The 24,430-nt window shown below is 43.6% G+C and overlaps 2 protein-coding genes across 9 annotated transcripts in view; one reads left to right on the top strand and one right to left on the bottom strand.

Moving 5' to 3' along the window:
- The first annotated feature begins 2,649 nt into the window (after positions 1-2,649).
- On the top strand, positions 2,650-5,926 carry LOC147426084 (uncharacterized). The gene has a single exon (XM_086498771.1). The coding sequence runs from the start codon at positions 3,275-3,277 to the stop codon at positions 5,018-5,020; it is 1,746 nt and encodes a 581-aa protein (XP_086354897.1). The 5' UTR covers positions 2,650-3,274; the 3' UTR covers positions 5,021-5,926.
- A 138-nt stretch (positions 5,927-6,064) lies between these two features.
- The window catches only part of LOC147426083 (casein kinase 1-like protein 2), a 106,901-nt gene continuing 88,535 nt past the window's right edge, over positions 6,065-24,430 (bottom strand). For 5 of the 8 annotated variants that reach the window (XM_086498777.1, XM_086498776.1, XM_086498772.1 and 2 more), the window contains 6 exons: positions 17,310-17,371; positions 17,176-17,239; positions 17,016-17,100; positions 6,868-6,994; positions 6,655-6,719; positions 6,065-6,509 (listed from right to left, as the gene is read on the bottom strand). In XM_086498777.1, the coding sequence (XP_086354903.1) occupies positions 6,492-6,509; positions 6,655-6,719; positions 6,868-6,994; positions 17,016-17,100; positions 17,176-17,239; positions 17,310-17,371 (421 nt within the window). In that variant the 3' untranslated portion in view covers positions 6,065-6,491. Of the gene's footprint in view, positions 6,510-6,654; positions 6,720-6,867; positions 6,995-7,305; positions 7,633-8,201; positions 8,374-17,015; positions 17,101-17,175; positions 17,240-17,309; positions 17,372-24,430 lie in introns of those variants that run through there. The other 3 variants (XM_086498773.1, XM_086498774.1, XM_086498775.1) reach the window with 3 other exon arrangements.

Below are 24,430 nucleotides of genomic sequence, written 5' to 3'. Positions count from 1 at the left end.
TGAGTTACACTTGGCCTTGCTTGCTCTTGGTAGATGGCATTCACCTTGCTGGGATGGTTTCACAGTTGAATTCTTCATCTCGTTTTGGTATTCTCTCAAGGAGCCTCTGCTTCTCATGATGAATGCCGCTTGGGACACTCAGCATCTGCCAGAATCTTGGAAAGAGGCTCTTCTTGTATTGCTACCTAAACACAAACTCTGCGACCATTTTCCCATTGGCGGCCTATTACCATTATGCCCGTCATTTATAAGATTTTGGCCAAAATGATAGTACTTCACATCAAAGATTATCTTTTTGTAGGTCTTCATCAGGCGCAATACGGATTTATCCTTCGTCGCCAAATAATGGACAATCTGACGAATATCCTAGTGGGTATGGAATTTGCTAAGTATACTCAACAGGATGTGCTAGTGATGCAAGTTGACATAGATACGACTTTTGACACTGTCCTCTGGGATTATATTTGCGGATGTCATACAGTGTCTCGGATTTGGCCCAAAGTTACCACATATTGTGTATTTTTTATACGCTCACAGTACGACCTCAGGGATCCTTGCAGGCGAAGTGACAGATTCATGGTCCCTTGGATGCTCAGTTCGACAAGGTTGCCCGCTTAGTACCTTGTTATTTGCCATTGCTACCCACCCTCTGCTTTTGCACTTGGATCACTTGATCTCCCAAGCCCGCCTTCATGGATTACATTTGCCTTCAGGCCAAAATTTTATTGGACAGGCCTATGCGGATGACTCCTTGTTCACGCCCAAGAATACTCTAGAGAACATGCGCGAAATTATGCATGCGCTGGACTTATTTGGTCTTGCGGCAGGTCTTAAAGTTAACTTCTACAAGTCTAATCTCTTGCCTTTTCATGCACAAGCTTGGCATCAGCTTTTGTGGCCTGGAAAGATTGTGCCTCCGCATGAAATTACCCGACATTTGGGATATCTTATTGGCTGGTAGGTTACTGGCACTCAACAGATTGAATGGGTTATGCATCGTCTCAATATCAAACTCCAATATTGGAAATTGTCTACTTGGCCACTACATGTCAAGCTCCGCATTGTACAAAGCATCATGATGGCATATGTTCATTTCAATTTGCCCTTGTTGCCTTGGCCGCAACATCGATTTACCTCTCATCAATCGGCTATATTGTCACATTTATGGCATACAAAGGCTAACAAATGTGGTTTGCACTTGATGTCCATGGGCAAGATTTGCAGTCCAAAGCGCTTTGGTGGCCTTAACATCTTGGATTTGCGCGGACATGCTCTTGCTCGGAAAGCATCGCTTTTGCCCACGCTTGTTGAACAAAGACAACCATGGACAGTGATGGTTGCTTTCTTATGTGAGCATGTGGTTACCTCCTCATTTGGCCATTGGCATTCATCTGTTTGGGAGTTTGTGTTTGAGAAACTTGATGGGCATATTCTTGGTTGTCCTCACATCTCTGCTTTGATATCGGATTGGAAAAAGGTCACCTTGCATTTGACATGGGCTGGGCACACCGAGCATGAAGGTAACTCTTTGAGGTTGGAAAGCATGTTCATTGGAGCAGGGCTTTCCCGCTGACTTTGGTGGACAGCTTCACATGCCAGGCATACTTTCTTTCTCGTCGTGGGCTACGTATAGTTGCTGATGTCGTGAATTTAGAAGGGAATGTGCTTCGTTTTGACGAGATGGCACGCACTTTCGGTTTAGGCATGCATTATCGACCTATCTGGCGGCAATTGCACCTCATGCTGGCTGACCTACTCCCCATTCCACCTCTGGCTGATGGAGGCCGTATCATGGATTGGCAATTGCATCAATTCAACTTCACTACAGTTTAGCTCACCAGGTTTACAACATTTTGTTGCCCGATTTGTGGCTTGCGGACCACTGCAATGCCCTATGGCCAGTCACTACAATGTTCCACCCGGTGGTGGCAGAAACCCCTTACTACCATTTGCAAGAGCCATTTGTCTCTTAAGGAATGTCTATTTCTGTGGCGTTGCTTGATGGGTGTACTATCGATTGGTTCTTTTTTGCAAAAGCGTCGGATCAGCTCCTCACGCTTCGTTCATTGCTTTGCTTCCGAAGAATCTGTTCAGCACTTTCTATAGGATTATCGTTGTACTAAAGTCTTTATTGCTCGGGTTTCTACACTCATGCGTCTTCCTTTTCCCATAGCGATCTTTCAAAAGAAATTCTAGCTTTTTGGATTCATGTCGCTGACGTTAAAGCCTTTCTCTACTTTCTTCATATGGGTCAGATATTGGACCTTCTAGAGTATCTGTCGCCAACGTAACTCCCGCATGTTTGACCACATTGATCTGGACTCTTGCCCCTTCTTTAAGACGTCTCTTCGACAATCCTTGCGCTTTGCCCTCGCTGCTGGGGATATATCGCTGACCTTTATAAGCTTCCTTATGTTGGCTTTTAGAACTTTTTCATACTTGAACACATTGGTGTTCACCCTGATGTATCGACTTCTTGTTGTGGGTTTTCCTTCTTTGAAGGTTTCCCACTTGTAAATTAATCAAATGCACTCACTATTAAAAAAAAGTGTGGACATGGGTTTTCCTTCTTTGAAGGTTTCCCACTTGTAAATTAATCAAATGCACTTACTATTAAAAAAAAAGTGTGGACAGATGCTTGTAAATTAATCAAATGCACTTACTATTAAAAAAAAGCGTGGACAGATGCACCAGTTTCGCTCTTTTTGCATTCATCAAACGGCAGATAGTATTGCTCTCCTGCTTGTTGCCCCTTTCGATGTACAGACCCTGACAAGGGTGAAAGCATTCACGATGAGATTGCTGGTCATGCAGGGCTGCTACAGAGACGCTGGACAGTGGCTGGGAGATGACTCTTGAGGGAGGAGTAGCATGAGGAGGGGAGGGGCTAGGAGGAGGAAATGGAGTAAGGAGGAAGAGCATGGCTGTGAGGCGTGGCTGGACGACGCAGGCGAAAAGGAGGTTTTTTTTGTTACCATAAAGGGCGCAAAGCAGATTCATACTAAAGAAAAAGGAGCAAATATACGAAACGGGGGATTTTTCATTTAAAGAGGAGCGAGATAGGTCGTTAAGGGCCTTTTTTAAAATTGTTTCGTAACCATACGGCGCCACCCTCAGGGCCACCCCCGATCGTCGACTCTCTCTCTCTCTCTACAGGCGCCTCTCTCTACGCGCGCGCGCACACATTTGTGATCGTCGACTCTCTCTCTCTCTCTCTCTCTCTCTCTCTCTCTCTCTCTCTCTCTCTCTACGCGCGCGCACACATTTGTGCAGAATGTCGATGTTCGCCGAAGGATGCTGCGAAGCTGTCCGCTGTGCACAGGGTCATCCAATCAATTCCTTCAATGTGCAAAACCGTAACCTGTCGAACACAATGCGGATAAGCGCGTCTCGCGATCCACTGCGCTTCAACCTGGATCACCCTGCTTATGACATCCCTGTGGCACCCCTCTTCTTCCGTATGCAGGAACCCACCAGCGCATGCAACCTCAATTACATGGGATTCACCTTCTCCTGCTTCCACAAACACTACAAAGCACTCTGGGGTGACACTTTCCTCAATCCCGATCCGACAGTGCCATCTCGTCGCAAGCGCAATAGAGTCAATGAGCACATTACGCTACCAAAATCCATGTTCACGCGCCAGCCGAGGTTTCCATTGCCACGCACTACTGCACATGCAGGTGTGCCGTCTGCACCACAACACCCTGCCACTCGAAGACCGCTTTTTGGCCATGCAGTTCAATACCTAGCAAGGAATCCAGGAGCCCCATTACCGCCTGAGTTGAGGTCTACGCAACCCTCTCAGCAAACAGGCCCAACAAGTACGTCTACCCAAATGCAGCCACCACATCGCACGCTGCAAGATTCAACAGCAAAAGCAGCTTCACAAACACAAGCTCGTAAGCCCGATGCAACTTCAACGACAGTCCCAACCAGAGTGACTGCGCCCTTGACCAGTGAACCCAGGGGCCATCACCGAGTAAACCCGCTACCTCCTCCTGTGGGGAGTAGTACTTCTCTCATAGATTTTTCCGCTAGTGCTGTAGAAACAATGCGGCCAAGCTATGCGCGTCAGAGACAAGTTGTTCAAAGAACACCCATGCCAGAAGCCATTAGGCCGCTTCAAACCCTTGTACCTACAGGCCAACTCGTACCCATTCCAGGAGCGTATCGACCACAAGTACCAGTACCAATGCAAGTACCATATCAACAACCAGCTGCTTCCCCACCCATGCCAGACCCATTTAGACAGCGACCTTCTTTCGTTGAAGGCAGACTGCAACCTGCCATTGGACCTTTCTCTGTACCAATCAGATCTTCCATTGTCCCAATAAGACAACCAGCACCCCGCCAATTTCAACAGCAACCTCCTTTTCAACCACCACAACCATTTCAAGCGACGTATCTACAGCAACCTGATGACGTACCACCGCAACAATCGACACCCCTACAACATCAACATCAACTTTCTTTTCAGCTATCAGAAAATTATCAAAGGGGTCTACAGCAACCTGATGACGTACCACCACAACAGTCGGCACCCCTGCAAAACCAACAGCAACTTTCTTCTAACCAACTATGGGAGCCCAATCTACATTGGCCTGATGATGCACCAACACAAGAACTGGCATGGCTGCAACATGAACAACAAATGTCTTTACAACCAGGAGCACGATACCCAGGAACACATCATGTACCAAAGCAAGAACCGGCACCTCTGAAACAAGAACCGATGTTCATGCAAGAGACAGATCAACCATGTCCGTCAGAAAGAGATCAAATATTTTCACAAGCAGCAGCACAATGGGAAAGTAATCTTCCACCTGCAGAGGACTGGTTCGACTTCACACCTAGGCAAGCACCAACGCCCATGGAAGGTATAGGTCAAGTGTCCAACCACATAGCAGATGAAGTACCTGCTCAAGGTGTGGGTCAAGTACCAGTGCAAGGAGCAGATCAAGTACCGTCAGCAGGTATGGGTCAAGCGTCCATGCAAGGAACAGATCACAAGCAGTAGTTCGATAGCCACCTCCTGAAGACAATCAGCAACAACTACCCGCTAGAAAGAGGAATTTCTGAAGTCTCAATGATGCTGTCTGTAACTCTAGTATTCTACCCTACCCAGCACATTAAGGAATGAAAAAGGAGGCCTCTTCATGCTTTTCGAAATATGGTGGTTACACGATCAAAGTTGACCAAAACTGAAATGTGGATTATGCGACAGGGGGAATCAAGCAGTTTCCACAAGAAAGGCATATATGTGTATGACTCCAAAAAGGGCCTGGATTCGCTTTCAAAGGAAAGTTGAATAGGCCATCTGACATGTGCTCTAAAAATCCACCTTTGGAAATATTAAGATGATAGTCTCCAAGGTCTATGCCTAGTACACCTTCTGTGCTTCCTGCTTGGACGAGTTCAAGACTCACATCTTGCAGCTATCATGTCCCTATTGTCATGCTAATAATAAGGGAAACCCTTTATGACATAAAAATGAACACTAGAGATCGACAATGGCATTCCATTAGAGCCTCCATTCTCGAATAAAATAGGTCCTTCAAATGTTTCTGAGTCATCGCCACATACAGAACACAAATTCTGATTAGATAAGAAAAGCACTTTGCGCTATGAAAAAGAAAAGGCTCAAAATAAACTTCCTTTTTTGAATCATGCATTGACAATTGTGTATTTAATGTTCAACAAATTCTGCCACACTGATTGCAAAATTTAAAAGAGAGGGCCGTAATGTTGCCAAAAACAATCTTTAAGGGAAGACTAGATAGGATGTATTCTGGGAGTTTTTCTACATTCAGATTTTGAGCATTGTGAAGCTGAAGACTACCACATTACACCATGCCCCATCTATTCTCTCAGTTACACACCTGCCTATGGACAAGAGTTGCATTTTTCCGCTGATTTGTTTGTTAAACGTTCCTGTTAGGTGAGCAATTCTAATTTGAGATGCTGTGCATGGTCTTCTATCAAGATTAAAGCAGAGATCTGTTAGCTTTGCTTCTGTCATATCAAACTTGTTCTGCTTCACATGTTCAAGATTGAACGCATGTGACAAAACTTGTGAATACATGAATTATTGTGGATGAAGTATCACAAGCGGAAGTTGAGCCTATCATTGGGCAAACTTTCCAATTCGGTTGAAAAGGATTCTTACATTGTAGGGTTGAGTTGCACAAAGGGAGAGAACAACTCCCCCAAGAGACATCCAACTAATAACATCTGTAAGCTCGAACAGCTTGCCTCTCTCAATTCTCACTAAAGGTAACTGCTTGATGACCAAAGCATAGCTTCAAAAACCATGTCTTATGGGCCTTCTCGTAGTTTATTGCGATCTCTTAGCTTTTCCATGTATATTTCGTGTATATGAACGCCATTTGTTAAATTTTTACTTTGGTCTTTCAGATGGTCCTTAAAACTTCTCATTCTGATCTTTCAGATGGTCCTTAGTCGCCCCTTAACAGGTCGACCATCCACATTTACAAGTAATAAGATGCCTGAACAACATAAGCTATGATGTTAGTGACGCTTGCTCATTTTCAAAATAACCACAGCACAAACATGATCTTTTAACTACAAAAATAATTATTATCAGCTAGATCACGTCAACGCATGTGAATCTACCACAGCAAGAGTTGTTACCTTGTTTTTTTCAAGCTTAGAGTATTTTAACAAGGTCCAATCAAAAACATAATCAAATTGATATCCTACATATTCAACAAATGAATCATGTTATCTCAGTAGTCATGTTGGCTTCTTTGTAAAGCAGTATCATATTTCACACACAACAACTTGCAACAGCTTAATTTAATGTCGCTATCCCCTTCAAATTTGTGACACAGAACACAGAGCTACCTTGTTGATTGAACAACTCTCGAAAGAGCTCCCTAGCATAAGTGTAGTTTGGCTTATCAACAAAACGTAATGATCGGCAATAGTGAAGATAGGTTGCAAGCTCTACTGGATGAGACTTGCAGATTTCCTGCAAAAGGATCTCTCTCTCTCTCTCTCTCTCTCTCTCTCTCTCTGTGTGTGTGTGTGTGTGTGTGTGTGTGTGTGTGTGTGTGTGTATGTGTGATATATATATATATATATATATATTACACACAGATATACAAAAATGTGTATGTGTGTGTGTGTGTGTGTGTGTGTGTGTGAGAGAGAGAGAGAGAGAAGAAGAAGAAGAGAGTCTTAACGTCGTAGGAAATCGTCCCAAGAGACCTCAAAGATCTAGCCGACGAGGGGAGAGAGAGAGAGAGAGAGAGAGAGAGAGAGAGAGAGAGAGAGAGAGAGAGAGAGAGATGAAATGAAATGAAATGTTACATTAGCGTCTTCAAAAGGCCAAAGTGACCTATGAGACCAGAAAGTTACAATGTGGTGGATCTGATACAAAGTTAGAGTAACAAGATGACAAAATGACAAAATAAAATACTATGGAATCCTAAACTGCTAGGTGTGAACTAAGCAGCTAAACAACTAGCTGGAATAGCTAGATCACAGGAGATCCAGCATCCGTCGCTGGCGGATCTCATCAATCTCCTCCATGGTCAGTAGACTGACCGGGCGTCGCGCATGTCGAGCCAAAGTGATCCAAATCCTCTGATGCAGCCTCCGTCGATGCTGTGTAGTCAGAGAGAGAGATTGTTTTCCACAAATATATCTTGATTTCTTTGCTTCTCTCTCTTCGAATTCTCCTTTTCCATCTTCTTCACATGCTCTACACAGGTTTAGACTAAGAAAAATTGACATCTCTCACACACTTCAATCCAGTAGCAAAAAGAACATCTCCAATCCAAGAACCAAGCTATCTCTAATCCAAGAGACATTGAACACCTCCCCTCAAACACATGTATAAAACTGATTCTTAATGGAAAAGGATTTTGGGGCTAGGAAAAAGAAGAGCAAAGTGAGCTTGAAGAAGGATCTATACAAATTAACCAACGAACCCATTGATATATTAACTAGCTTAGACTTCCCAATGGAAAACCTCGTTTCCACCACTTTCTTTCTGTTTAAGATCTCTTGGAATAGTTTCCTACGACGTTAAAATTCTCTTCTTCTGGGGTGTGTGTGTGTGTGTGTGTGTGTGTGTGATAATAAGAAGAGGAAAATGGTATAACCTTTCTATCACCCAAGTGTGGTAGATTGGTTATGCCATTTCCCTCTTGAATAACAGGTCTTGAGTTCACCTCTCCTCGTCGGATAGATCTTTAAGGTCTCTTGGGTACGACGTTAAAATTCTCTTCTTCTTTCCTTGTTGTGCATCACGCCAAGTCTTCTTCTCTCATTCAACCCTCTGGACTGCTGCACTAAAATCCCCGCCTCGCTTGCCGACAAGCTCCACTCACTGCATAGGCTGGGCTGCACTCAGCATATCTCTGTACATGAATCTGGTCTGGAGCTCCACTACCATTAAGTATTTTTTGAAAATCTTTTTTTGATATTCATGCTTACAAATAAACTCATGAAAACTATCTAATTCTTGCCGTGGGTTGCATGATGGGTAATGGATGACTGTCGAGATGAAGGCTTAAAGCCTTACATTGTAAATGGCGCCCTCTGCTTCTTATGGTAATTTCTGCTCTTTTTTTTCTATGCTAAGGTTGTAGATACTAGGCCTGCCATGTCTTGCTCCCAATGGTAACCCTATCTGCTCTACTACTTGTGATTAAATGAAAGAAATAAAGTTTCTATGTAATTGTAGAACTTCTCCTTGTCTAGATTCTCAGAATATAGCCTCTGGCAAGTTTATGGGTGTATAGCTACAGCTATGAAGTGGAATGTCATGCTTCTTAAATCCTCCTACCTTTCACCTCTGTATATAAGGTGAGGGATTCTTCGTCCCTCACTTAGCCTTGGGTCCATTTTCTAGTTTCTGTTGTTCAGTAGAGAAAGAGAGAGTGTTTGGTAAAGAACAAGACCTTGTGAGGAATCTCTATTGTGGCTTTGAAGGTGAGTTGAAGTTATCTCCCCCCTGCTACTATGGAACTGGTTTTGCCCAGGTTTCTTTCATTCTCATTCTGCTCACTAGTTTTAAGTTATACTTAGAAAAGCCTTCAAGTGTTTGAACCGGAAATGACTGATGATATGTTGATATACTTGACTTTGTAAAGTTTTTTTGATGTCTTATAACCTCTAGCCGGGGAGCCTCTTCATTCACTAATGACATAAACTCCTCTTTTGTTCTATTGGTTAAAGGCTTCGTTGTACTGCTGGTTCTATCTTCATTAAACAAAATGGAAAGAGTAGAAAGGCTAAGTACTCTAAATGTAGTTGGATTGAATGAACTGATTTCATTGGATGACTTTATGCTAACTTAGGCCTTGAATAAAAGAACTTTAACTTTTTGTTGGTTTTTTTATACTCTACTCCTTGATGATCATTTCCCTTCTTGATCTCATAAATAATTGTGTGGGCAAGGTGGTGGTAATATATACAAAGGCCTAATTCTTAGGCCTGGCTTAATATGGTTACTCTGTTGCTTCCTTGTGACTTTAGACATAGGTTGTATCTGTTGAGAATCTGGTGGATTTTGGCCACTGGTTATTGTTTTGCTTGCATGTAACACCTAGTCTGGTTCTGGTGGTTGACTCTCACTTTTTGCTCACTTACTTGATGGTTTGCTACAGTCATCTTGACTCATACATAACTCTGGGGAACTTTTATGATGCGGTTCTCGTGGTACTTTTATGTCCCCAATCTAATGGGTTATTGACATCATCTTGACACAGAGATAACTCTATTAGTATTTTCTTGCTGTGTATCTGTGTGAACTTTGATGGCCGATTTCACTTCTTGCTCTTGAATCCTACTATTTCTTTTAATGGTATGGTATGCATAAATATCTACTTACACTTACGGCTTTCATATCATTCTCTTGAATAATTAAATCCATGTCCCCTTGTTGCTTCATATTGACTTTGAATTGGTTTTTTTGAGAACTTGGCACACTCTGGGTTTTAGTTTTACCTATAGTTTACTCATTCTAACTATGCCGGTCTACTTCTGATAGATTGCTGCTTAACCTAATCCAAATTTTCTCACTTCTATGCTTGTGATGATGACTAGTTTTCTTTCTTGCTTTAATGCCTACCTCAGATGATACTCATTGGTTCTTACTAGCTAAAGAGCCTGATTTGGATTTTATTACTAGAAATTACCAATAAACTATATCTAAACCATTGATTGAATGGATCTTGATGCAGGTTATTATAATAGAATAATTATGGCTCTACTTCAGGGACTGTTGGATGGATTTGCACTAGCAGACTGAAAATTCTTTTGGTCTGAGGGATACATGGCTTTTACTGCCTCGTAAATTCTTTGAGTTGACAGAAAAAAAGAAAAAGATTGTTAAGGTTTATAGTGCTCAGGAATCTCATGGTGCAACTCACATGCTGGTGTTTGCCTGGCATAAGTTTTTCTCAGACTTGTGGTAAAAAAGTTTCCAAAACCTCTTATAAATTGGTTCCTAACACTACTAGTAAGGATAGACTCTATAAAGGTGGGAAACCTTGGTATTTATATGTTTTAAAGGAACTCAAATTAGTCACCTAGCAAAACGAATGATGACCTTTTATTGTGGTTTCTGTTTAAAGAAAGAAGGTTTTCTTTTATAAACGGATTCACACAAACTAAGTACTTTTAGGATAGCCAAGGAAATAAGAAACCTTGGTATTTGTATGTTTTAAAGGAACTCAAATTGATATCACCTACAGCTCTAATCCTAATAATTAGGAGTATTGGAATGATTCCTCATTCTGGCTATATTGAACAGAAATGAATCTAATACTGAGTTGTTTTTGTCTAAAGCCAGTTAGTTGTCTTTTGAACATCATGTTCTTTTGTGTATAAATATTAAGTTAATAGAGCAACACATGCACGCACGCACGCACACACTAGGACTCACAGCAGGCAGAGCATCAAGCGTGCTAAAACACACGCGCACGTGCGTGTCGGCCTGCACTAAGCACAGAGGGCGAGGGGAGGACGCTGGGAGTAGAGGACTCGAGCATCAAGAGCTGCTCAAGGCAAGGCAATGGGCGTTGCAGCTGTGAGCGTGCAGCAACAGGCAAGCAACCCAGACGCGTGCTGAGAGGAGCAGCAGGAAACAAGCGGGCGCCAGGCCGAAGCTGAGTGGGCATGTGGGGGCGTGAGTTATTAGCCCTAGCAGGTGGATGGTGCAGGAAGAGCAAGCCCCAAGGGCAATGGGAGCAGCAGGCGAGAGGGGCAACCAGATGTTGTCAACGCGAAGCTACAGGCGATCGGCAGTGAGACCTCCATAGCTCTCTCTCTCTCTCTCTCTCTCTCTCTCTCTCTCTCTCTCTCTCTCTCTCTCTCTCTCTCTCTCTCTCTCTAGCCCCGCCGCCCCTCGCGCTACGCCCGCCCCGCACGCTGCTCTGTCCCCTCGCTCTACCTCTGCCCCCCGCACTCCCCCCTGCTGCCCTACCCCCTCGCGTCCCCCCCCCCTCTGCACCCCTACCCCCTCGCGCTCTCCCCTTGCTGCCCTGCCCCCCTTGCTGAAACACGATCAAGAAACACACTTGATGAGGGAGAATTAAAACCCTCAATAATAGAAGAACTCAACACGATCAAAGCGCAAGTAAAGTACAGGCCATCAAAGAGGGAGAAGAGCAACACAAAGAATTGACGACTTCTTGGGTGCATGTTATTACAAAGACTCAACAGAAGGCGGATGAAGCCGAGAAATGGATCAAGGTTGCTAAGAAAGGAAAAGGCAAGGAAATAACGTCCACGTCCACACCCACTATTATTAATCTGACACTAGAGGAGGAGCAAAGACGACATGTGCGTGCTTTACATGTGAGAATTTGCGAATTTGTGGCCTTAAAGACAAAGATAATGTGGACGAAGAGGTAAAAGAACTCATGGCTTTGATGGGGGTTCATGAGCCGATGCACACAAGAGCTTGGAGAGTGGGCAACAAGAAAAATGGAAGCAATGGGGAAACCTCGAAAGAAAGGGCACTCATCCTTCGTTTTCCCTCCATGGAAGCGAAGGACGACTTTTTGAAGAAAAGGCCAACTCTTAAGAAGACGGGCATCTTTGTCGGGGATGATCTTACCCTCTCACAGATCGCTCATATGCAGGAGATAATGCAGGAGATTAGAGCGGCAAGAGAAAAAGGCAAGATTGCCTTTTACCAAGATGGAAGAGTGGTAATACTGACGCGACGCTCCACATGACAGTGCGAGACCTATGGGACAACACTCAAAGTTGCCACCTGGAGTTGTAATGGATCTATGCGCCTTGATGTGGGTGCTTTTGAGAATAGTTTTACTGGAAGGGACATCATCTTCTAATCTGAGACACATCAGGCCCCTGGGCAATCTATGCCTCACATCAGTGGATACAGATGGGAGACAGCCTGCAGACACGAGACACGATCAAAGCCACAGAGGGCGGGGATCAGGGGGAGTGGCAGTGTTATTCAGAGAGGAGTTGCAGCCATTGATACATATAGCCCGCAAGGATGAGCACGCTAGGTACATGTGGGTGAGATTGAGAGCAGAGACAAGCAGATATCTTCACATTGCTATTTGCTACTTTCCCCCCAGTACGTCACTCTACGCATCACACAGAGCAGTCTCCCTTTTCTATTTTGGATGATGACATATGGGAGTTCTCTAGAGATGGCGACATTATCATTCTAGGGGACTTCAATGCTAGGACTGCCCATCACCAGACAGTATTTTATGATACGTCAGAGGAGATGTTGAGAGAGCTCGATATTGTAGAGACGGGCCTGTCCAAACTATCACAGGATGTGGAACATATTGAGTATGGACGACACTTGATAGACATAGGAACTGCACATGGACTGGCCATCTTGAAAGGCCTACAGAGATTTCCCGTTGCAGGAGGTTTTACATGCTTTCCACACAGACATGGAGCCAGCACAATGGATTATGTCATGGCACAGACGAGTGTCATCTCTAGTATCCAGGATCTCACAGTTGGACCCAAACATATTGGGGTGGCGGTGGATCATACCCTTTTGTTGATGACCATCTCGTTTCAGTTTAATGTATCACACAATACACGGGCAACAGCACCTGCTCGCTACACCTTCACACGGGAGACGAACTCTGTATATATAGATGGGATATACAGACGGCTATGCACTGAGGAGCCAAGGCGACCTCTCGAGGAGCTTACTACTCTACTGACACTGACATTACATGAGGCAGCAACAGAGGCGTACCCACACACTCAACCTAAGTAGAGACGCCGTTCTGGGAGCATGCCGCAGAACAGTTGGTATGATGCGGAATGCCGCGAGACTAGAGCCACACTTCAGAGGGAGGTGCTTTTGGGGGACATCACTCACAGACAGTCACAGATAACTTCCGACACCTAGTGCGGCGGAAGAAGAGGGCATTTTTGACTCGACTGGAGCAGGATCTATACCAGCTATTCTTGAGTCAGGACTCACGTGAGGCATCACGGCTCTTTCATGAGCACTCTCCCCCCCTTGCCATTACCTCTACAGAGGCCTCGATCAGAACGCTTCATCTTTGTACACAATTCCTGCAGTCGCCCCTTCCCGACCCTCTCGATCCATGCCCACACACATGTGCTTTTTTCACCGCCGTTGAGATGGTGAAGAAGGCCATTGACAAGATGAGGACTGGGAGAGCATATGATCATGATGGCTTAGTGGCTAAGAATTTAATGCATGCCAGAGATCTACTAGCAGAGCTTCTAGCACTTATGTTTAACCGTGCCATGTGTGAAGGCTTGCTAGATACTTGGAGCCTATCTACTATTGTACCTATCTTTAAGTCAGGAGACTATCTACTATTGTACCTATCACACTATCATGATTGGACACACATTGGCACGGTTGTACGCATCCATTCTTGAGCAACAGCTTAGTAGATGGGCAGAGAGGGAGAGGATACGCGCAGCCGGGCAGGTAGGGTTCAGGACAAGGTAGAAAGGTACGTAAGGTACGGTACGTGTTCGGTACGTATTACCGAATGGATTGAGTGGTAAGGTACGTAAAATTCGTAAGGTTTTTTTCGAAAACGTCAAAAACCTACAATACGGTCCGTACTTGATAATAAATTCATAAGTATCACTTTTAGGATATTAGCTCACTGTTCTACTATCCAAGGCTGTCATAAATAGACAATCCAAGGCGAGTCATGACCACTTTCTCGACATTCAATATTCACAAACAAATACAATTCAAAGCTTCAGTTCTCTCTCAAATATACTTCAACAAACTTCAAACTTCAAACTACAGAGAACTTCATATTCATCATGATTTGCACACTGTATAGTATTCGACAAACGAGACTTGAAACTTGAGAGGCAATACAATTCATAAAGTACTGAAATGACACAGAATCATAGATGGTAGACCGTAATCTCATCAAAATACCAAGATGAATCATGATAGAATCCATACAAAAAAAATGACATCTAATAAACCATAATCCACAAAGAAAGCCACAAGTCTCGACTCAACAAAACTACGAAGCATGCTAGCAGTTGCACTGCTGCAAAGTACATACTACTAACTGAATGAGAATCAAAAATCCACATCAGACTCTAAAGATGAGGAGTCCATGTTTCCATATGTCAAGACATTGCCCTCCTCATCAAACTCTGGCTCAGTAGTGGTGGGATCTCCTGAAGCAGCCGGCTCCACTTCAAGTGGGTCGTCCTCCTCTGAAGTCTGAATGAGACGCACTCTCTTTGTAGTACTCTGTAGTCAATAGTTTGCAATAAACAGGCGCCCAAACTCACTCTCTCTCAATAACCAGGCGGCCAAACCCCCAAAACAAAGGCGAAATTAAATCCGAAAACGCGAAGGGGAAATTCGGTTTTTTTTTTTTTTTTTTTTGGGGGGGGGGGGGGGGGGGGGCACAGTACGGATCCGTATGGTACCGTACCGTACTGTACGGACGTACGGTACCGTACGTACGTACAGATCCTACCTTGGTTCAGGAGAGGCTTTTCTACTCTTGACAATATCTTGACACTCAAAGCCATCATTGAGGAGGGCAGATCACATGGGATACGGATCTATTGTAGCTTTGTAGCTTTGTGGACTTCCGCAAAGCACTTGACACAGTACCCAGAGCTAGATTAATACGCAGACTACAGGAGATGGAGTACCCACACAGCTCATTTGGGGAATCATCAGGTCAGTAGTGGGGCATGTACGCACCTCAGAGGGTCTATCTACACCAGTTCACTCCACTATTGGGGTGAAGCAGGGCTGCCCACTCTCTCCTACTCTATTCGGTATGTATGTGGATGAGGTTTCTGACTACATTGAGAGTGATGGTGATAGAGGTGCACAACTGGCAGGGACATGGATTCCACTATTCTATATGCTGATGATATTGTGTTGATCTCCCACTCTCCGGAGGGGATGCAACGTCACTTGAATGCTTTACATAGGTTTGCCCACGAAAGTGGTTTGTTTGTCAACCTTGGTAAAACCAAGGTTATGGTATTTGATACCACCCCACAGTGGATCAGGAGGCCAGCACCTACAATCACATACGGCCAGGAGGCAGTGGAGCATACAGATGCTTACACTTACCTTGGAGTGGTTTTTAGTGGACCAGCATTTTCATTGGGGAGAGCAGCAGAGACCAGATTGACTAGAGCCCATGTAGCATTGGGTAGATTGGAGAGGATGTGTTCACAGGTTCAATTTCAGAAGCCTCGGACGAAGCTCTGGCTCTTTGACACTTTGGTGGCTTCCCATTGCTCTACGGAGCTGAGATATGGGGACCTTCATTGGATCATCACGGGAGGTCAGGTCGCACTGATGGACATGAAGAAACCTCTGGTCTCTATGATCTCGCAGCTCATTAGAGCCAAGGCTTCAAAACCACGCGCCATTATCCAAGCAGAGCTAGCGGTCCCCCCACTAGTCGTTGAGGCGCTCCCCAGATGAGTCTCCTTCATACACCGCATGTGGGAACTTCCCAGAGACAAATATGCCCGCCTTGCACTTGAGTCCTCTCGACAGTTAGCCATGCAGGGAGATACAGCATGCTGGTATGGGGAGATGAAATCATGATTTCAGGCGCATGGGTTCAGCATAGACAGATTGCCACCCTTCCAATACTCATTGGATGCACCATCTCTCACTCTTACACAGTCCGAGATCACCGGGCTCATCCGCCAGGACTTGACTCAACTAGACATCAGGAGGACATGGATACAGCCAACACAGGAGCTGGGCAAGAAGATGGCTTTCTACAGAGAGCATCTTCTCCAGCTTACGGAGGACGGTTTTGTGACAAGACCTAGATACATGGACACCCACCTGTCTCATGGGATACGAAATCCAGATACGCACATCTTCACACCAGCAGCGGATTGAGACTGGGAAATACCCCTTGTGTGACATGAAGCTTGAGACAGAGTTGCACTACACATGCCGCTGCCCCGTCTACTACGAGATACGAGGCCGCTTCCATTGCTTGTTCAAAGAGGGCTTTGGACCACTCTCCAAAGTCATGGGGTATGAAGATCAGAGAGGCACACTGATCGACCGAGCGATTGAGCTGGGCCGCCCACGATTGCGGAGGACTACACAGCATCGACGGAGGCTGCTCAGAGGATTTGGATCACTTTGGCCAGGCATGCACGATGCCCGGTCAGACTGCAGACCATGGAGGAGATTGATGAGATCCGCCAGCGACCGATGTTGGATCTCCTGTAATTTAGCTATTTAGCTATCCCAGCCAGCTGCTTACTTTGCTTAGTTCACATCGAGCAGCTTAGGATTCCATAGTATTTGTTCTTTTGTTATATTGTTATTTTGTTACTCTGACTTTGTATCAAATCCACCGCATTGTAACTTTCTGGTCTCATAGGTCACTTTGGCCTTTTGAAGACGTTAATATAACAATTCATTTCATATCTCTCTCTCTCTCTCTCTCTCTCTCTCTCTCTCTCTCTCTCTCTCTCTCTCTTGAAACGCACACCCACCCACAATGGGAACTCACCTCTATAGACATACTCGTCTTTTTTTCGCTTATCTTTTCGTACTTCAGCTTTTTATTTTTAGCTTTTAAGCCCTGCCAAGGAAGACTGATATAAAGCCTTGAGATCTTGAAAGAAAACATCTTCAATATTGAGTGCAAACCCTACATTCCAATGTACTACCTGCCTTCTAGGAAGTACAAAAGGACATAACCAAGGGACTCTAAATCATCACGTCTGCTTTGCTCTGCTTTGCAACAAAAAATGCTGCTCATCTTGATTAAGACTTTTATCTGTAATAATGGGGAGAGAGTTACCTATTCCAAGATGTGTATTTACGCTTGCATAGCGTGCTGTTCCTGTTAGATCCTTGTCCTCTCTGCATTCACAGTTTGATAGAGTAAGCATAATGCTTAAAAATACGGTAATCATCCAAAATGTGCCCAGCTTTCCACATGGAAAACATGAACAGCCAGATGCTGGTGTTGATTATGACAATTAGCTATCAAAAAACAAGAAGCTAGAAGAGCAATACTGATGTCACACAACCTGGAAAGGGAATGTAGTAAAAATGAGAGTAAAAGGACTGATTTAAAATTTAAAAGAAGAAAAATAACAACATTTACTTAAAAACAAGAATCAAACAAAAGAGGGACCCAAAGGAAAATGAGAGAAGCTTACTCGAATGAAGGACTTATGTTTCTCAGTTTTTGCATGTTAGTTGACCACAACAAAAATTTCATCTTTGGAAACACATTGACCTCAGATATTTCAATCAGGAAACAACTGCCGAATTGGCCATCTCAACAGTGTAAAGGCAAGAAAAGTACAAATTCCAACAAGCCAGATAACACAGTTCCAAAAGCATTCAATAGGTGAAGAGTCTCGTAATTGACACATCTCTGAAATAATGGTCATGGCTTAGTTCATGAAACAGGCAATTTCATTGCATTATGCAGACATCAGTCACATGGACTTGTCCTCCATCAGCACAAAAGTCAGTACATCAAACACATTATCGTGGACAAGAGCACCCTAAAAAAGAGGAACACATCCACCAACCTACCTCCACACGCTTACTTCTTTCCTTTTGGTATACTATTGGACACGCACAAACTAACAACTGTTAATGTGTAAAGGAGGTGGATCAACTTCATTGTGAAGGCACCCGTGACGAAATGATGTCAGGGGTCAGGGGGAGGCACTCTGGCGTTCTCGTCTAGCGGATTCACTCTTTCAAAGGGCCCATGCATGGTTGGGTGGCCGAAGAGTAGCCCCTACTTTTTCTCCTCTGCATGAGAGCTCTTTCTAACCATGCATAAGGATCTCAGAGAGCCTAAGATTTACCAACCTATGGATGATTACTCAAACGTATTGCCCAGCAACAACTTTTCAGAATAGAGTGGAGTGAAAATCCAAATGATCTGCAATGGCAGCACCATCACAGCAAAACTTTTGCACAAACTTGATGATGCCTAGTCAATGGGGAGGCCCTTTCTTAGTGTCGCCTCTGTTTATGCAAGCTACCATCTTCCATATAGAAATCTTGTGCTTCCCCCTTCACTTCTCCCTCACCTAATCAACGTGTACACTGTAGACTCTCAACTCACTGTTATACAGCCTCAAGGACTCAATAGGCAGCACAAATCTTCAGTTTACTAGAAAGACACCAAAAGTGTTGTCTGTGAAGGCAGCCTTGCACACCATCACCTGCAAGAGTTGATTTTTGGCCCCTAGCTTAACCAACATTTTGGCACTGTGCTTGATGTGGCATTGTGACCAATTTCTTCTTATATTTCCCCTCAATCTTTTTGGGCATTTTACTGGTATTGTTGATTGCTTTTTCCACTTCTGAGTTTGGAATTGGGTAAAAGACTCGGAAAATTATCCAAAAAGGTCCTTTGTTGCACACTTAACCACAATAACTTCATTTCTCATAGCATCCACAAGTGCTTCACAAGCATCATGCTGCCTTTGCCACTAGATAGTATTTCACACAGCACACACTTTCCACACAGAGTAAGTAATGTATCACCTTGCATTTGACTTCCTTCAACTCAAAAGCACACTTCCACAAACTTTCGAGCAATCCTAAAAGGATCTCCAACCCCACTATAAGTAAGGACAGAAAGGAGTGAACAAACTCTACTCTATGGACACTGCTCCAACCACAACAAATTATGATTTTGGGTCATGCAAACAACACTTACAATACTTGCCAAGTTCTTTGTCTCCATCCTTTATGAGCAGTAGTGGCATAGTAGCCATGGAGTTTTGAAATGTATCTGAAACGAGTTTCAAAAGTTTCGAAGCGGTTTCACTACTTTATGAAACGCTACAATAGAACTTCCGTCAAAATCTTTGAGTGTCAAGCCACAATTATGTATCTTTGAGCTTACACCAAGGTGGAAAGGTACGGAGTGTACGGTACGTAATCAGTACGTAAGGTACGTACTTCTGTACGGATCGGCCTTTAAGGTACGTGACCAATACGTAACATTTGTAACAACAAAAAGAATAGTGACTTTAGCTTTTTTCAACCTATACATACTAGGAACTACATAGATAGATACTACTTCAAACAAACATCCATTAGATACTGCTTCAATGTCCATTAGATACTGCTTCAAATGTTATCTATACTTAACTCTTAGAATACATCACTTAGTCAAATTCCAATAGCACTAAACATGAGTCACGATTGCGAAAAGTTCAAACTTAAAACTTCAACATACCATGATACTGGAATCAAAATACATAAAACATCAAGAGTCAAGATTGAGAACTGATTATCAATCCTCATACGAAGATGGATACATCATACTATAGTGACCAGTCTAGACTCTACCATCAAAAAGACAGAAAAATGGGAGTACACTATATAATACAAAAAACTTTAGTCCATTGCCCAATGGCAAGATGCCCCTAAAAAAACAAAAAAAACAAAAAAAAAGTGAAAAAAAAAATCCCGTACACTATCTATCCGTACGTACGGAACCGTACCGTACGACTGTACCGTACTGTACGGATCCGTACGTGCGTACGGATGCAACCTTGGCTTACACTCATCGCATCGGTACGCACAGACTACGAGATTCAATAATTCAATTTTATGTTTAAAACTAACTTCTGGACAATACCATGTGACTTAGACAATAGTAGAAAGGATTTGCCTCCAATTTCATGGGCGTCCATAAAGTAACCCTAAAATTTCAAATTTATTTGAAAATCTCTAAATCTCACTTTTCACTCTCCAAAAGCTCTCCTAACCAAATACATGGTCAAAAAATTATTTTCTTTGACCAAAATCTGCATTTCTCAGCAATACCCTTTATTCTACCTCTTCTCTCTACTCTCTCCCCTTCTCCCCCTCCCTCCAAGCTTTCCATAGCTGCAGCACATATGGAAGCTTTCCAGAGTTGCACCACTTGTCTCCCCCTTTCATGCACACCATCCCTTTGAACTACTTCTTCTCCCCTTGCCGCAAGTGTTTTCTAACGGATTTTGGGTCTTCGTGCAACCTGTAGCTATCGGACCTCATTGAGTTTGAAACCGTGGCAACCTTGACAAACATTGGAAGGGGAGACTTCTTGGTTTAAGAACCATAGAGTCAATGGCACAGTGGCAATTGTTCAACACGTGTACTCTTGGCGTTCCATGCGCTTGAGGAATGGAAGCTCAAGAGATTTCCCAATAAATTGGAAGTCGTAAAGCATTGTTGGTTGCGGATTATAAACGCTTGTTATTTGTTTTTTACTTGATAGTTTTTGATGTTGTGATAGATATATTTCCGTCCGACTTTGTTGAGGAACAACCAATCAAGAGTCTCACAAGAACCTTCAACGCTCTTCATGCCGACATTGATGTTATGATGCTTCCCACTCGCCACCTTTGATGCTGCTGCAATGCAGAATCTTCTTGCACTCACAACGTATGTAGTGCCGGCCTCGAAGGATGGATATGGTAAGATCATTGGTATTGACAAACCTTCATTACTGAGACTGGAATGGCCACAATCCAATGCTTGGTAAGTCTTCTCTGTGAAGGAGAAGATGCTTTCTGATATTTGATCCTCATTAAAATTTGGGAAGGCTTCCAGATCACTAGGACTCAGTTAGTGCTGCCCTGTGCATGTTTTTGTACACTTGTTCAAGACGTTCCATTCAGTGTCACACCTACTATGTTTTGTACCAAGAATGTTCTGTATGAAGCACTAAAACTTGTATTTGGAGATAATTGGGGAATGGTTGAGGGAGTGCACCAAGGAGATAAATACAAGCGCAAGGTGGAGGCTTCAAGTATCGGGATACGATATCTGAAAGTGCGCACTACTTTGTATCTACGCGTTGGATGTGTAAGAGTGGAAAATGGATACCCTTACAATCTCGTGTTGCTGATTTTGTGACATTTGCATGCCTATTACTTTGTCAAATGGGGTTTTGAAATTGTGCAAGTCAATGACCACTGGACTCTCACCAACATACGGGAACACTTGATTATCTTGGGCTACGAACATATCAAAGATGCTTACTTTCGTTTCAATAGGTAAAAGGTCAGTTCAACTTTTATGTTGTCTACATGTGTCAAATGTTAAGTCTTATTAAAAGCTTTTTTGTTGTTTCAGATTGATAGACGGATGGAGACAGCCATAAAAGTGCAAGAGGAGTGGAGGGTTGGCAGCGCACTGTCTTTAAGTTGATCTCATAAATCGATGTAACAGGCTCTAATGCCACATTGTAAAGCATGCTGTTTAATGAAATTCAAAACTTTTTTTGTCGTTATAGTATCACCGTTATTGATTAAGTTTTTTAGATTTTGTTTGGGTGTTTGTGTGCGCACCCATGTGTGTTTGTATGTAATTCAAAGAGCTTTGGGATGGTATCTTTTTCTACGCGGGGGGGGGGGGGGGGGAGGGGGGTAATATAAAGGGGAGGGGGCTTCTTATTTGTTTGTCAACGCTTGAAAGTGAAACAGAGAGAAACACATAGAGAGAGAAAGAGAGAGAGAGAGAGAGAGAGAGAGAGAGAGAGAGATCGCCATGGCAGCACATGCTAGCACATCCGCCTTCAACGCAGCATTGTTTAAATGTTCTACATTTGGTGCTCGTAAAAGGGCTGCCACATCCGATTTCTTGAGGCACAAACTTAACAAATGGATGTGATCCTCCTGGCTGTGGCCACCACAGTTCTTGGATAAAATTCCTACAAGAATGAACAAAAACATTACCACAAAATTCCTACAAGAATGGACAAAAGCATTACCTCAGAAGCACATATTGAGGTGTAGCAAAATGCACCTTGTAGTTGTAACCCTTCTTTTTCGAGCATCGCCTTGGGGGGCTAAAGTCTCTATGGCATCGAAGCTCCTCTTACGTTCCCTTGCACCTAAGGGCATCTTTTTAAGATGCATGATCTTATCTTCAAGCTTCGCAATCTTAGCATCCTTCTCTTCCACGTGTAGCTTAAGAGTTTCCACTTCCCCTCTGCATGAACGATCCTTTCGCGCAATCCACTAGTGGTATGGGAAAGAAGTTGACATTGATGCAAAGAACATTGTGTGCTATCAGCTCCAATAGTCGACAATCGCTTGCAGTATCCAAGAAGAGCTTGCTCCCCTCTACCTACATATTGTAAGAATGAAGCAAGGCTATTGAATGTTGGATACACATTGATGGCTCGATCATTAGGGAAGAGGCAACCATGCACCCAAATGTCCACATTGGTGTGACCTGCACCACGGCGTTGTTGTGTAGTTTGCAAGTAATGACGCTTTGAGGGTGCCAAGTCCTTTGGCAGCCGAACATGTAGAGAAACCGTTTCCAAACATGACAATCTTGTTGTGGATGAGAGGTTTGTAATGTCGCCTAGCTCCATGGCAAGGGGAATAAAGCTGGCCTCAAGCAAGAGTGGAGAGTTGTAGTAGAGCCACGGAGTGGAGAGGTGAGCTATGGGAGGGAGAGATGCAAGAGAGCTATGAAGTGGAAGGAGAGCTATGGGATGGAGAACTGTAGGAGAGCTACGGAGTGGAGAGGAGGTCTATGGAGTGGAGAGCTATAGGATGGAGACCTGCAACAAAGCTATGGAGTGGACCTGCAACAAGGAGAGGGAAGGAGGAAGAGTGTGTGCTGAAAAGTAGGAGAGAGAAGAGAGAGGGAAGGAGGAAGAGTGTGTGCTAAAAAGTAGGAGAGAAAAGAGAGAGGGAGAGGAGTGAGAGAAAGGGGAGTGATTTTGGAGGGAAATAAGAAAAGGTGGGAGGTTTGATATTTTGCAGGTCTTGTAGTGAGATTTTGAGAGAGAAAATTGAGTTTTGGTAATACATATAGGTTAGGGAGAAGTTTTGAGTAAAAGTGAGGTTTTTTTGAATTTTTTTCTGGAAAAAGTGCTTTCTTGGGTTGAGGCTATGGACGCCCTTGATGATGTGGCAAAAGAAAAGGGGGAAGGGTAGTTATTGTCGTAAGGACCACCACCCTTTTGGGTAGAGAGAAAATGTATCTATCCTCCCTCCCTAGCCTCTATTTCAACCTACAAAAAGCCTATGACAGCCTAAAAAAAAGTTTATTAGAATACCCTCATTCAATGGCCTTGTCTCCTGAATCACACACATTTTCAGTCTTAATCCTTTAAAAATAGAGGTCCTTACAAGGCCCTTTTGGGATTCATATTTTTCCTAATGTCCTTTGTCAAACTAGGAGTGTAAGTTCTAGTACATGGGTGGGTGTTGTGTGGCTGTGGAACGTGGCACTCTACGTACAACCGTAAATCGTAGAAGAGCTTTCTCACATTAGCTTTTGGATCAAGAAGCTTTTGGTGATCTAAGGCTTTTCACTATAGTTGCTTTTATGCCAAGGGCCTCTATATATGAGCCTTGAGGGCTCACTCTAGCATTTTGGCACGTGTGAAAGCAGAGATCGAGTCCCCTGATAGTTGTATCTTTGTGAGGCAATATAAAAGAAACACGAAAAGGGGCGTTGGGGTTTTGGGGCGAGTGCTTTGGGAGTGGAACTCCGCCTCTCTCTCTCTCTCTCTCTCTCTCTCTCTCTCTCTCTCTCTCCAGTTGTTTTGAAGTGCTAAAAGTTTGTTGTAGTTTGTTCTTTTCATGTTGGCACGTGGGGCCCTCATGGAAGTTTCCGCACGTCGTATGAATGCCCATATCGTACAAATACACCATACTCTACAACCTTAGGAAACAACATACCGTACGACATCAATTAATCTTTCAGAGTTTTTTAAAAAAACACTACCGTACGATATAATTTGTAATACACCATACTTTACCTTATGTAACAGTACCTTATTTTACCATATGATTGTAACATGACAACCCTAAGTGCCTTTCCGTTAACACAGTGGTATCAGAGCGTCAGTCGTTTGCTCTTCTGACAAGCAACCCGATCCTACATGAACCTACATTAGCAAGCTATGGAGTTTGATGAAAAAGA

The sequence above is a fragment of the Adiantum capillus-veneris genome, chromosome 24, assembly GCF_014529385.1.
Source record: "Adiantum capillus-veneris isolate H3 chromosome 24, ASM1452938v2, whole genome shotgun sequence".
Taxonomy (NCBI): domain Eukaryota; kingdom Viridiplantae; phylum Streptophyta; class Polypodiopsida; order Polypodiales; family Pteridaceae; genus Adiantum; species Adiantum capillus-veneris.
Note: the sequence above shows the minus strand (reverse complement) of the source record. Positions and strands in the feature narration are given on the sequence as shown.